The 14,037-nt window shown below is 37.5% G+C and overlaps 1 protein-coding gene across 18 annotated transcripts in view; it reads left to right on the top strand.

The window, feature by feature from the left end:
- The window catches only part of LOC141758524 (calcium-activated potassium channel subunit alpha-1a), a 96,355-nt gene that overhangs the window by 48,967 nt on the left and 33,351 nt on the right, over positions 1-14,037 (top strand). For 15 of the 18 annotated variants that reach the window (XM_074620048.1, XM_074620044.1, XM_074620049.1 and 12 more), the window contains exons 6-12: positions 5,205-5,280; positions 6,247-6,322; positions 6,480-6,650; positions 8,344-8,435; positions 11,687-11,797; positions 12,664-12,769; positions 12,891-12,973. In XM_074620048.1, coding sequence (XP_074476149.1) covers positions 5,205-5,280; positions 6,247-6,322; positions 6,480-6,650; positions 8,344-8,435; positions 11,687-11,797; positions 12,664-12,769; positions 12,891-12,973 — 715 coding nt within the window. Of the gene's footprint in view, positions 4,057-5,204; positions 5,281-6,246; positions 6,323-6,479; positions 6,651-8,343; positions 8,436-8,520; positions 8,613-11,686; positions 11,798-12,663; positions 12,770-12,890; positions 12,974-14,037 lie in introns of all 18 variants that reach the window. The other 3 variants (XM_074620045.1, XM_074620031.1, XM_074620046.1) reach the window with 2 other exon arrangements.

Genomic DNA, 14,037 nt, shown 5'->3' with positions numbered 1-14,037 from the left:
CTCACATCACTCACACAGGCAGTGCTTTTTTCAGTGTCAGTGGATCTTTGGGCTTGTATTTCCGAGGAGTCTGTGCTGCCACCCGGTGGATTTAACAGGTCTAACAGGTGTCAGTGAACGCACCAAATAATCTCAGCACGTCACTAAAGCTGCAAAAAGAGAACCTGTTAGTATTTTGTGGCACACCTTCAATATTTGCCATATAAGTTTGATAATTTTGTCATGAAATGAACTTTATGGGACGTTGCATGACGTGCATGAAAAGTTCAAATGATCCTCACGATTAGTAAACCCTGCGACAGCACAGCATGAAAACTCCAAAGCATGGAAACTCAAAAGCTTTATGAGCTTCACTCGTCAAAGCAACGCTCATTTGCATGACAACACTATCAAATATTGTATGGCTGTCATCTGGTGTGCCATTTAAACTTGCATTCATGCACAAATGGAAATGTAATCGGTTTCCACGTCTTTGGGCCATGTGTTGTGGGCAGTGGGCATTGTGCTGCAGGTGTCATTCACACGCCCTTCACCTCTCCAGCACCACTCTCCAGCACACCTGCAATAACACTCGAATGAACTCACGCCGTGATTGAAAAATACACCAATGGATAAAAAAAGAAGGTAATAGGCTTTGTTTGGGGCTCGAGCGCTAGAATAGAAGTCAATCTGCTAAATGTGTGAAGCTCATCACTCGGAGAGGTCTGTGAGGAATTACAGGATTACGGGGATCTCTGTTTTTACGCTGCATTACAGATTTTTATAGCTGCTTTTTCTTCTCCTGTCAGCTGAGGAACAAACCTGCCGTGTAGCCATAAACACCCTCTACTTTAGAGTCAGTATGACAAGCTTGATAGGCACAGTTGCATAATGTGCCTATGGATTTTGCCTGGGCTGATGTACTGTGATTTATGGTGTGAAAACAACAAAAGTAGAACTAGCTACTACTGATTGCTGGTGCCACCTAGTGGGCATGTAAGAGCATGACAGTATTGTCATGATTTGAGCAGCAGTATAAAGTGTTCATATCGTTGTTAAGTGCATTATACTGATAGTTATTGGCTTGTTTGTAACTATACATTTTTGCTGGCCATTTTACTGCTATAGTTGTATCCTGTTCAATATTTTTTTTAATCATTTGCATGCACATTGGCTATTGCTCTACTTTAGTGCTATTAAGTGATTGTATTTATTTTCTGATGAAGCCTGCCCTTCACTTTTCTACATAGACACCAGTTGTTTGATAGAAGAAAAACAAATTAATCCCCTCCTCTCCCAGTAGAGCATCTGTTAGGTCTGTATGATGGAAACATGTGTTAGGACCAAGCCACATACTGAACAATATATATATACAGTATATGTATAAAGATTATACAGTATAAGTTGACCATGACCCCAAACTAGAACTATACGTATACCACGTATGTACATTTTCTTTGGTTTCTCAGTGATGTTGTGGGTTCAAAGACAGTAACAAAAGGTTTTCAACCAATCAAATTGGAGTTGAAGGCACAGAAGAATTCAGCTGCTCTGTGTGATGCTGGTGGTTTGTTTTTGTTTGCTGAAGTAGTTGTCATATAAGATGGATGGAGTGGACCAACCCATCACTTATTTTAGAAAGAGATCCACATGATATTGCAATATTTTCCTCTACAGTACATGATTGCTTTGGCTGCGTTTCCCTGAGTTATTCGGTTGTGACTGTTGTTCTGTTGTTACTGTTCGTGTAGGTGTTGCTCTTTTTGTTATCTGCTCCGCCATGCATGCACACTTTGCAGTATTTTCTGTATTTCACACAAACCAAAATGCAGTACTTCATGCCAAACTCCAAACAGCAAATACAGCATATATAATAAAGCATTCATGCACATAATTGACTGGATACAGATTTAAATACTTTTGTATTGTATCTAAAATTTAGTGACATATTTTCGTTATTCAAATTGCCATTATGTGTGAAAAATGTTGACATTTCTTGTGGTTTTTAGAACCAATTCCAGTGGCGAGAATTCTGTCAGGCATAATCTCAGTCAATATGGTCAGTGAGCAGTTGGTCAGGGAGGATTAACGACTGATTTACTGTTTAGTTAAACGGAGGTTAAACAGGTGAGGAGGTCATAACCTGCTCAGCAGCATCTGTTCGCAGCTGTCCAACTCCCTCTGCTGATCCAAACTCCTGCCAATGCTCCTGTCTGAACATTTTGACACAAATACACACACAGTATGTGCTAATATTCTCTCATGCTAACACCGATGCATGTCAGGCTTGCGGGTGTGAGCATGATGCACATTTTGGATGTTGAAAATGCATTCATGTAGAAACAACTTGCAGCGGTTAATAAGCACAGTAGCCAGTTTTTACTGCAAAGTGTGAACTCTGGAGCTGAAATTCTGACCTGCTGCAGGTGTGAAATACAAGCAGCATGTTTATCTCTAACAGTGAAAATAATCCAGTGAAACTCTTCCAAATATTTTGAGGTAAACAGAACATCTTCCAGATAAGATATTCATGTCCTCAAATGCAAATGCCCCTAAGCAGCAATTATGTTATTTGATTAAGGGGAAAAAGTGAGACACAGCTCTGAGATTGAGTCATTTGAGTTTAGTTTGTTGTATTGAGTTTATTGGCAGTTGAAATGTCTTGAAAGAGAAGCTCCATTTTAGTCCAAGTGAATATTTATTCATTAGATTTTAGACAGATTTCCTATTGTGGCTATTGTGGTTAATCAGATTTATGTTGTGACCCTTTTGGGGGTCCCGACCTTCAGGTTGGGAACCTCGGAATTACAGTACCAATTGAACACTGTCTCAATTTGATCTATAATTAGTACAAAACTACATAGGCATTTCCACAAACCTTCATATTAATTTACAGTTACATATCAGTTAATTGAAAGGAAATTATAGGAAACTGTAGGACCTGTGAAAAAAGGCATTAATGTTCTAAGACACAAAATTGATTATTTTTTTCATAATTTTATCTATTTTTTTCTTTAGAAATACTGCATATGAATCTATTTAACATTTATACCCCTCTATGTTTGTACTTATAACATTTAGAGTATATGTGGTATTTTGCTGGTGACAGAAGTGACACATATTTCACATTTTATTTCACATTTCAGATTAAATTGAGAGACTTAGATATCCGTCAGCTGTCAGCATTTCCTCTCTTTGCAGTGACGTTTTTCATGCTGCGCATTTAGATTTAACGTCAACTACAATAACGGCTATTACATCAGCTGTGATTAATTTAGGGATTATTGCAGAACCACTAAATCCATAGAAAAACACAATGATTGCCAAAGCTTGTCATTTTTTCCCCATACACAGCTTTGCTGGCCGTTCACATGACTTGTTTCCTGCTATAAAGGCGAGACATGCTGTTCTTGTCCAAGATTAGAGAATGAAATTTGGTTTGTCAAGAGCAGTTGCGGGGTTATAGGGATGAGATGTAGGTTACACTGTGGAGCCAGCTGATGGACAGACTCGCTGCCTGGCCTCTTCCTTTCCCTGGATGAATCCTAAAGGAGCTTACACTCTAATATCCTGATGGGAAAAGGGTTTGCTTTAAGCTTGCCGAACAAGCCGTACCACAGCGAGGAGGCTATGAAGGTCTGAGGTAAATCAAATCAAAAAAGAGTCCTTTTTTTGACGCCAACCTGTTGGGTGCAAATATCATGAGAGCACCTGATTCTTTTTTTTTTTTTTTCTCTTTTTGGAAGAGAGGATCATATTTTTTCTACGTGATAGCTGGCACAGTGGATGCAGAATAGTGAAGACGTGGATGTGAAGCAGATTTTTGGACTTGACGTTTTGCCTACCAAAAGTTACTCGCAGACATGATTCCCACCAAGATGTTAGTGTACAGGAGGCCCGATGGAGGCGCACACTCTCAGACGGTTACTAACCCAAGAAGGCGCAAGAAATCAACCGGGGAGCTCTTCCAGAAGGGCTACAGGGTCAGGATGAGCCATGCGCATGTCAGCGAGAAAGAGGACCAGGACAGCATCTGCTACAGCCTCGGTGGATGCTTCCATGTAATCTCCTACTGGGGTAAGACCTGCAGGACGTGGGAACGAGGGGGAATCTCCACTAAAGCTGAAGGCTGGCGTGTCCAGAGGTCTATGGACTCCAGCTGGAGCAGGTTCAGGTTCAGGATTTGCTCTGTATTATGTTCCCCCATCTGGCAAACGCTCACTTCACAATGAAAAACGGGCTTTGGCAATGGCACACCACGGTTCACGTCATTTCATAAAAGATTATTTCTATTTTTCTGGCTGAATGATTGCCCGTAACGTCTTTGATTTGTGTCATTTGGCACTCACACAAAGCTGTTCCAGCAGGGAAATTTGTCCCCCCGATTAAAACATGCAGGGATGGATTTTACTTGATTGCTCACTCTTGGCTGAGGTGGCTTTTAATTGTTCATGCAGCACCGACACTCCGGTGGATTCTGCTTTTTTTCAAGTCGGATCTATGAATCATTTGGCTTTTAAACTCAGGTGGGAGGTTCCTTTTAGCAGGTAGTTTACTGCAATGTACCTAAACGATGACACAGAATCAATAAAATGTGTGTTGTTTTGCTTTATCGGATGGGTATCTGTAGGAGATTGTGATTTCTGTGTTGATCTGAGCAGCAAAGTGGTTATAATGAGGTTGTTATTTAACGTATAGCTTAAATGATGACATGATGCAATCAGTAATCATGTAGAGGAGCTCAGGCAGGTGTTGTCACTGCTGATTTTGTTGGTGTTTTGCCGTTCTTGAACTCTTGGCAACAGGCACAAGCTACATTTTTTCTTCTTCCCATAAATATCCTCAAATTCAGAATTTGACGTCACGTCTGTTTAATCATTGGCATGACAGCGTCCACCTGTCTCTAATCCAGGTTTATCAGGAAACGTGTATCAGGTAGACGCCGATGATTAAAACACAGACTGTTGTGAGGTGGTCAAGAGAGATCTGGGATCTGGAGCTCGTTTTCAGTTTTTCCCCACATAGTTTCTTTTCTGATACAGTGAGGTTCAGTATCTCTTGATCAGTTGAAGTTTATTTTTTTGAATCAATATGAATCCAATGAAGTTGATACACATGGAGGAAAGTATGAAAGGTATGGTGTTCTTGCACGGTCGAAATGCTTTTGTTGTTTCAATTGTTTTTAATCATTCTGATAACTTCTTTATGGTCTTTTTTTCTCACAGGCTTGAGGTTTTTAAGGGCCTTAAGGTTGATACAGTTCTCAGAAATTTTACAGTTTTTGAATATACTAAAGACAAGGTAAGTGTATTATTTTATTTAACTTTTTTTTTGCCAGTATAGCAACCAGTTTTTAACCTGTTTTATGTGTAAACATTGCATGTTAAGTGATGTGCACTTTTTTGTAGCTATAAGCATGAATGTGGTTTTATTTTGAAGGGGAAAAAAAAGCTTTTTTGTAATGGTTTGCCTGAAGCAAAATTAGCATGAGTGCTTGCTTTCATTTGGTTAATATAAAGTTTACTCCTCAGTACTGCAGTCGGTAATGTGTACTTGTATGATGGGAGTCTTGAACGAAACAGCTTTCTGTTCGCTCGCTACTTGGAATTAAATCTTTTTGCACAGATGTCAGGAAGAGCTTATAGCGCAACAAAATGCTTTAGAATAATCTCCTCACTCATTCTCTCAAATGAAGGTAAAGACAGAACACACAAAATAGGAGAGGACAGAGATCATGCAAAGACGTGTTACACAATAAAACATATACTTTATTATTTAAAGAACTTCACACATATACATCTTACATACATAGTGAGGAGGTCACAATAATAATAATAATACATCCGATTTATATATTGCTTTTCAAAGTTCTCAAAGACGCTTTACATACTCTAGGATAAAATAAAGAATAAAAGAAGCAGTAAACTCATAAATACAGACAGAAAAGGTAAGAATAAAATTAATTACATTGATTTACATTAATTGGAAATTGAATGGAAATATATTGCAAACTTGAGAAAAAAAATAAAATATATATATATATATACAAAGTATGCACTGTAATTGCATACAAAAATATTTCCATTACATTAAATGCAGCAGCTTTAAGGAGAATTTGTGCTGCATGGTATTGTGTTTTTCTTAATTTAAGCTTTTTCTATTTATAATTTTCATATTATAAATTTATTTTTCTATTTGCATCTATTTTCCTGATACCAATATAACTAATAATTAACAACTTTGTTATCTGGCTCTTTTTTTAAATAGCAACTCCATAAAGCTGGTGAACCTGTGCTCAATCTTCATAAGCACATGGCTAACTGCAGCAGGATTCATTCATTTGGTAAGTTAGTTTAAGTTAATTAGTTTAAGTTAAGGGGAAAGTATGTTGGTATTACATACTTTTACGTTATTAGTACATACTTTTTTATTGCATTGTCAAAATCCTTTACTTCTATGTGTTTTCCTGGTTGTTGTACAAATCTCAACCTCTGTTCCAGGTGGAAAACTCAGGGGATCCTTGGGAAAACTTCCAAAATTCCCAAGCACTTTCCTACTGGGAATGTGTCTACTTGCTCATGGTTACTATGTCCACTGTCGGCTACGGAGACGTTTATGCAAAAACCACCCTGGGCCGGCTGTTTATGGTCTTCTTCATCCTTGGTGGTTTGGTAAAAATCCCTCTCATTACTTATTCCTGCTTATAAACCTCCATGCAACCAATCATCACACTCCGCCAGGTAAAAAACAAACGGCGGGACGCTCTCAACTCAGGACGTCCTTCGCCTGTTGTTTACACTGTGGTGTTTTTGTGGCTCACAACTTCACCACAGTATGTTGCATGTCATATATTATATGAGTTGTCTACAGTATCGCAGCATTTATTCAGGTCTAATGCTGAAGTTTTGTTCTGTTATTTATTAATTCCTATATGACGTAGAATATTTGAGATTTTTTAGCATCTGTTATTAACTGTAAAAGTACTGCGGTTTCAGGTGGCTCCACCCTCCCCTCCCTTTTTCCAACAAACACAACGATACAGGGATGATTTATTATAGCCTAGTTGATGGATGTTGCGACATTATCTTGGTTTCTGCACAAAGGTATGTTAGGGAATGAAATGCATAGAGAATAACTGTATGATGAAATAAAGCCTAAATCTTACAGAAGACATCCCTTCTGGGATTTGCTATAGATCTGAGTTACCTGATAAAGAGAGTAGCCCAAGATCATTTAGAGGACACCATTATCTGGATCATAAAGTATTATCCAGGAGGGGATTAAACAGAATGGTGGCACACTGTAATACAGGTAGAGTTTAGTGACATTTTATACTTTAACTTTCAATCAATAAGTTATCTTTTGGGCAAGATCATGGTGTCATGTTGTGCAACCAAACATTGTTCAAACCCACGTAATTACATTTAAAATTCTAGTGGAGATCCTGAAGTTTCCAATGATACAAAATATGTCAGGCTGAATTTAAGGGAATTGTGTTTAAAATTATTCAAAAGACATCGATATTTCCATCTGATAGAAAGACATCTGGAGGTTTAGGTTTGAATATTAACCTCAGTTTAAACATCATGCATCTTAAATGTTACTGTCAGACAGCTTGGAATATGATTATTTTTCCAATTTTATTTTGAAAAACAGCAATTTTCAGATATGTCAGATATGTATTTGCTGCCATTCTTGATTTATATATTTACATTATCTTTAAAAACATGCTAATGTTTTATTTTGCTCTCCTGTAAAATCTGTGAAACTGCCTTTGTCAAAATAAGTTTTTAATTTGTAAAAACGTATTGACAGACAAATATATTGTGGCTTCAACTGAAGTCCTCACACCGACACTTAAATAGGAGCCGGCAGAGTTCTTCAGGTCGCCGTGCAGCAGTTTAGACCCTCAGAGTTTAGTTAATGTCTGCCATCCATTTGGCCGAGCTATCCAAATCAACCTGACGTGTGTGTTTGTTGGACGAAACATGGCACATAAGGCTTTTTCTTAATTTTTATAATTTCTATTTTTCTATCCCAGATTGACATACCGCTCATCAGCTGTCATTTTTCTCCTTTATTCGTCCAATATCCGTAAATATTGGCTTTATAATTTCCTTTTTTTCATACTTTTCTTGATATTTGGAATGTAACTGTGATATAACTTTACATTCAGGCGATATTGAACTTTTTTTATTTTCTTTCTCCTTTTTTGCTTTTAACAGTTAAATACTAATACTTCTCCTGCACACGCAGTGGTGTTCCTCTTTTAGACGTATTTCTTAAAACATAAGAATAGAGGACCTGCTCTTCTTTGCCTATCTTTTTTTTAGTCTCTTCTTCTGTCTCCTATCTTCTCCTTAGGCCATGTTTGCGAGCTACGTCCCTGAAATCATAGAGTTAATAGGAAACCGCAAGAAATATGGTGGTTCCTATAGTGCGGTTAATGGGAGAAAGTAAGTATTCAAGGAGGCTCTACTGCCTCCGCCGCAGTAGAACCTTCTCTGCATGCCCTTTTCTTTTTCTTTTTCATGCATGTAGGCCATGTTTGCTCGCTACGTGCCAGAAATTGCTGCTCTCATCCTTAATCGGAAGAAATATGGAGGGAGTTATAACTCGACCAGAGGCAGAAAGTAAGTCAAACAAATGAAAAAACAGCAAACTTTTAATGGTGTGGTTTTGTGTGACTCAATAGTCCCTCTCGTAAAGAGGTGACATACCCTGATTTTTGCTTAAGTAGACATGAAACTATAATTTGAGATGTAATGATCTCAATTAGCACTAAAGTCACACTGTGACTGAAGAACTTGGCCATGATTAATGTGTACAGTTTATTGTACTGTATTGCTGCTGCTTTTATATGTGTGCAAGCCGTCATTGCTGCTTAATGAATGTCTGCTTTTACACTGCAAACAATATCTATCTGTGAGTCAAGTCAAGTGATTTTTGTCTGTTATTGAATTCTGAAAGTCTTATTTTCTTAAAAAAAAGGGAGTAGAATCTGGTCGTGCTGGATTATTTTGACTTGCTTTCAATAGCAATCAAGTTGTTGTCAGCATGTTGAAGATAAAAATGATAGATTTAGGGAAATTCTTTTTATAAATTCAACTCTTATTGCAAGTTTTTTGAAGTAACTTTGCTGCCAGACAGATTTTTTTTCACTTGTTTTCAGAAAATAGGACTTTTAAGAGCTCAAAAATAGACCAAAATGACTTGATAAGACAGATATTTTTGCTGTGTATTCATGTACATGTATTATTGTGATGCTTAAAGTTGATACATGTAGGATTTTCTCTCTGATCTATCCCTGTGGTAAAAACTGTGATTATATAGTACATGCTTTTGTTGGAAGAAGTATTAGTATTGAATTAGGCAAGTGTATGTTTTGTTGCTTTTGAATTTATCTTTTAATTTGTAAGAACTCTGTCATTGTTGCTATGGTTACATCCAGTTTTCTATAACTTGAGCAGCGATATACAACAGTACACTTTTAACCAGAACTGTTTGTAGTATCCTGTGATTATAGTTTAACGGACAGCTGCCAGCCAATCAGAGATATGTCTTATCCATGGCCCATGTTGTAGCGGCGATAAATATCTGTAGTTATTATAACGGCATCCCCTATTATACTGTGTGTAAATAACAGCTTTATTTCAGGACAGAAATAGACAGGTGTGATCACAGCCCACCACCCAATTTCACAGGTGTATCACAGTTTATTATACCACTCTTCTACTGTGACACATTGAGAGAAAATCCTACATGTTATGTGGTGTTTTACTTGTAATGAAGCTGCTTATTGTCAATATACATTTGTGCCAACGTTGTGTTTGTAAATCAAGTGTTTGCAATCATACACACAGTTTGATTTTGTTCACCCACCCAAACTCAAATTTGAATATCAGACAAATTGCCTAAATTACATAACATTAGATATGTGATCAAAGGAAAATAAGTATTGATTGAAAGCCCTACACTAATCAACTCTACACAGTATTGAGTTACTATAGAGATTAATCAATCTATGGTAATAATTAATGTTTATTTAAAAATATAAATGTATTCATAACAGAGTGGTTAATTTATGACAAAATAATATATATGAAATAATTATATTTAATTATAAACTTGACAAACTGAAGCTTACCTGAGTTCAGTATTTATTTATTATTTAATTAAATGATCAAACTCATACATCCAATCCTGTATCCCATTGCTTGCTTCATGCTGATTTTTTTGAATTTTGTTTTTCTGTTCTCGAAAAACTTGTGTTGCTCCGCTTGTCTATTTTTCACGCTTCGCTTCTAAATGTTCTTGGCCTTTATCTTCAGTCTGACCTACACCCTCAGGACTAAATGAAATCCATCTCAAGTTTACAGGAATAGTTAGAAAGCCAGATGATAAGATCGATACCACTGTCATGTCTGAGAGTGACATCAATCTTCTCATCTAAGTCTTGCCCAAAAAGTGCATTTCCCAAAATGTCAAACTATTCCTTTAACATATACACTTTGGTGTCCCAAGCTCTGCAGCTGTTTCTGATGTTAGTGAGATTCTGCTGGATGCCTCCAAACAAACTAAATACGGCTTTTTGTAGCATGCTTTTGGTACTTGTGCTCGTTCACTGAGTTTTGAAGTGAGTCAGATTTTGTTTGGGAAACTCTCTTAAACCAAATCTTTGCTTCTTTTGTCTTGTAGAAAACTCACAATTAGACCTTCTGAAGTCATTTTTGTGTATCTTGTACAAGTTTGTATTCATTATTTTGTCTAATTTGTTGATTTACAGTAAAACATTTATCAACAAATTTAAGACTTACTAGTCTAGGAGCTGAAGCAAACGGTCAGCTTGTGTTTTGTAATTGGTTAGAATTAATCACACAAGCATCTGGTTGACACAGTGGCTTTACACTTTTAACAGCTAACATAGTAGCCACTGTATATTTCAACAGTTTTGAGAAATAAAAAAAAAGAAATCTGTGAATGTAGTTTTTATATCTGTACGATTCTAGTTTCCTTACATTTAATTATTAATGCATCATTATTTTTCTATTTCCATCTGTCTTCTTCTTCATGTCCTCTTGTTGTTATTAGCATTACTACTGTCATCCTCTTGACTATTTTATTTTACAATTTAGCATAACAAGTATCGCAAAATAACAACTATCCTGATGCATTTATTGTAAATTAAAGACACAAAGAATGAGTTAGATGAAACTAAATGTTTACCTGAGTAAACATCTGTAATTACTTTCTAAATAATTAATAAGAATGTAATAGCCTATAGGCATATAGCAATAAATCTAAACTGGGTTCCTTACATAAAGGATCCGTGATATGTGGGAATCGAGATAAACTGTGTGCTGATTTTATAATCTCCATCTAAGTAAACTCTGATCCTTTATAATCTCATACTGAAATCCACAGTGCTCTCTGACCTACTCATTCAGTCCTCACTCGTCACAGCAGGAACATCAAACATCCCTCCCGTAACATAGTTTTTATTATTTTTGCATCAATCAACTAAATAAAAAACAGTACTGATTACTTTTCCATGACATCTCTCTCATCTCAGAATTACCTTTTGATTCCAGGACAAAGATGAAGATGAATCAACGATTTGTGTGTGTGTGTGCGTGTGTGATTTGTTGTTGACTTTTTATTCCGACTACGTTTTAGTTTCAATATGATTCTGCACCTCCTTTTCCAGGCACATCGTGGTCTGTGGTCATATTACACTTGAGAGTGTGTCCAACTTTCTAAAAGACTTCCTACACAAGGACAGGGATGATGTCAATGTAGAAATTGTTTTTCTCCATAAGTAAGTACAAAACATTAAGTACAAATCTATGGAGCCCTGAAAGGGACATGGAGGGGGAACAAAATCAAAAGATTTGAAAAAGAAAAGATGTACTTTTGCGAGATCTTGAACAAGTTATTCATTTAGGGTCCCTATGACAGTTAGAGTAGCTTGGAAAATAGCGATATGGGGCACTGAATTTGATGAATTTACTGTTTATCAGACAACAAATGAGACAAGCTAGCTAGCGCACCCCACTGTCCGTCCTCTTCACTCCCCGCTGCTAGGAGACTTCTTCCCTGGAAAGAGAGTCCAGAGACGGTCCTTCAGTTAGTGGCTGTAGCAACTCAAATTCAGCCAGCACAAACCCAAGCGCCGGGGGTGTAACGGCAGCAACAGAAAGTTTGCGATCCGGCAGGGAGTCGGTGCGGTCTGGGATCAGCAAACTTTCTGTTGATGGCGTTTAGAGTTGCGACAGCCGCTAACTTAAGGTCCGTCTCCGGAGCTGCCGCCCGCTCTCCTCCCGACGAAGTAATCTCCTAGCGGCGAGGAGTGAGGCGGAGGGCTCGTGGGGTGCACTGGATTGCTAATTCTTGTCTCATTTCTGTCTTCTTTATATTTGAGGCCAATCTCAAAATAGGATTGTATGAACCACTCCCACACTTTTTTTTTTACATTGACCTACTGTAAATTACAAACTTTTGTGATATCTTGCAAAAATACATCCTTTTTTTTTTTCAACCTTCGATTTTTTTTATTCCCACTCCATTGTCACTCCCGGGACTCCGTACAAAACAGCAAATTCCCCTACCCAAGAAAAGAAAAGCAATCTCTTCAGGAGATAGTGTTCCTCCTCAGATTTAAGAGTTTCTCTTTTTCCCCCTCAGTATTTCCCCTAATCTTGAGCTGGAAGCCTTGTTCAAGCGTCACTTCACTCAAGTGGAGTTCTACCAAGGATCAGTCCTGAACCCACATGACCTGGCCAGAGTTAAGGTAACTGACTGGTGATACCTCGTCGTCTGTGGCTCATAGGGAAACTGTTGTCTATGAAGTCTAAATTTAAGGTTACTGACTGATGTTATCTGTTTGCTCTGTGTGTGATTTTTGTTTCCAGATCGAATCAGCTGATGCTTGTTTGATCTTAGCCAACAAATACTGTGCTGACCCTGATGCTGAGGATGCATCCAACATCATGAGGTAAAAAAAAAAAAGCAGCTTCTCTAAGCTTTACATTTATTTTTACCGTGTGACCAATTCATGTAGTTTTGAGAGTGGAAGAAGTGAAATTGATGAAAGGTCCAGGATAAATTTGGATGTTATTGTAATGGGTTTCAGAGATTGTGAAGTGGTGATATGTGAGAGTAGAAACCTTTTCAGAATTGGTTTGGGGAAGGAAATAATCACAAGAATGACTTAAGTTCCTGGAAGAACGGTTTCTTCAAAGATGCATTGTTATATAGATGCAACATATGAAGCTTAATGGAGAATTGCATTGAGGGTTTAAATATTCAGCTCTTAGAAGTTATCAAATGTGCTTTATAAAAAATGTTCAATAAGCTAGATTCCTGACAGGTATTTGGAAATGCAGATACATTAGGCTGGGATATATGAAATGTTACCGAATGATCATACTTTCAAAAGTGAATGCCAGAGTTTGATATTGTTCCCACTTCTTCCTGGACTTAAATTGTGAGTGTAAGCGAGCGTGTCGGAGTTGGCTCTCGCTGTAAACACAGACTCTCTGCTCACTTTCCTCTTTGGAAACTTATCAAGAACTCAGAGAGAAAACATGAATCTGTTACAACAAGCACCGTTTTCTTTCATTAGAAGATACAACAAACTGTTTTGCTTCAAATCTGTGCCAGATGTAAATTAAAATACTTCAAATTGAAATGATAAAATTCTTGGCACGATCCACGAATGGAGAACCGAATCTTCTCAAGATTGAGGCATGATATCAAGTCACTAATCTTGAAATGTGTGGGTGAGGTAGCCTCTTTCCATTTAAGTAAAATAGCACAATGTGCGCGGAGAGAGGCGAACTCTTCAGGTGGAACACTAAAAAGTGCCACCATGGGGTCAGGGGGTATACATTGTAAGACTTGGGACAGAGTATCAAACACCAATTTCCAAAATTGTTCCAGGCTCGGACATAGCCAGTAAATATGGATTAGTGTGCCATCTGCACTCTTATATTTATCGCAAGTGGGACTAATGTCAGAGTATGTTTTAGACAGTTTTGCCTTAGATAGATGGATTCA

This window comes from Sebastes fasciatus, chromosome 20, assembly GCF_043250625.1.
Source record: "Sebastes fasciatus isolate fSebFas1 chromosome 20, fSebFas1.pri, whole genome shotgun sequence".
Taxonomy (NCBI): domain Eukaryota; kingdom Metazoa; phylum Chordata; class Actinopteri; order Perciformes; family Sebastidae; genus Sebastes; species Sebastes fasciatus.
This window is presented reverse-complemented; position numbering and strand designations above follow the sequence as displayed.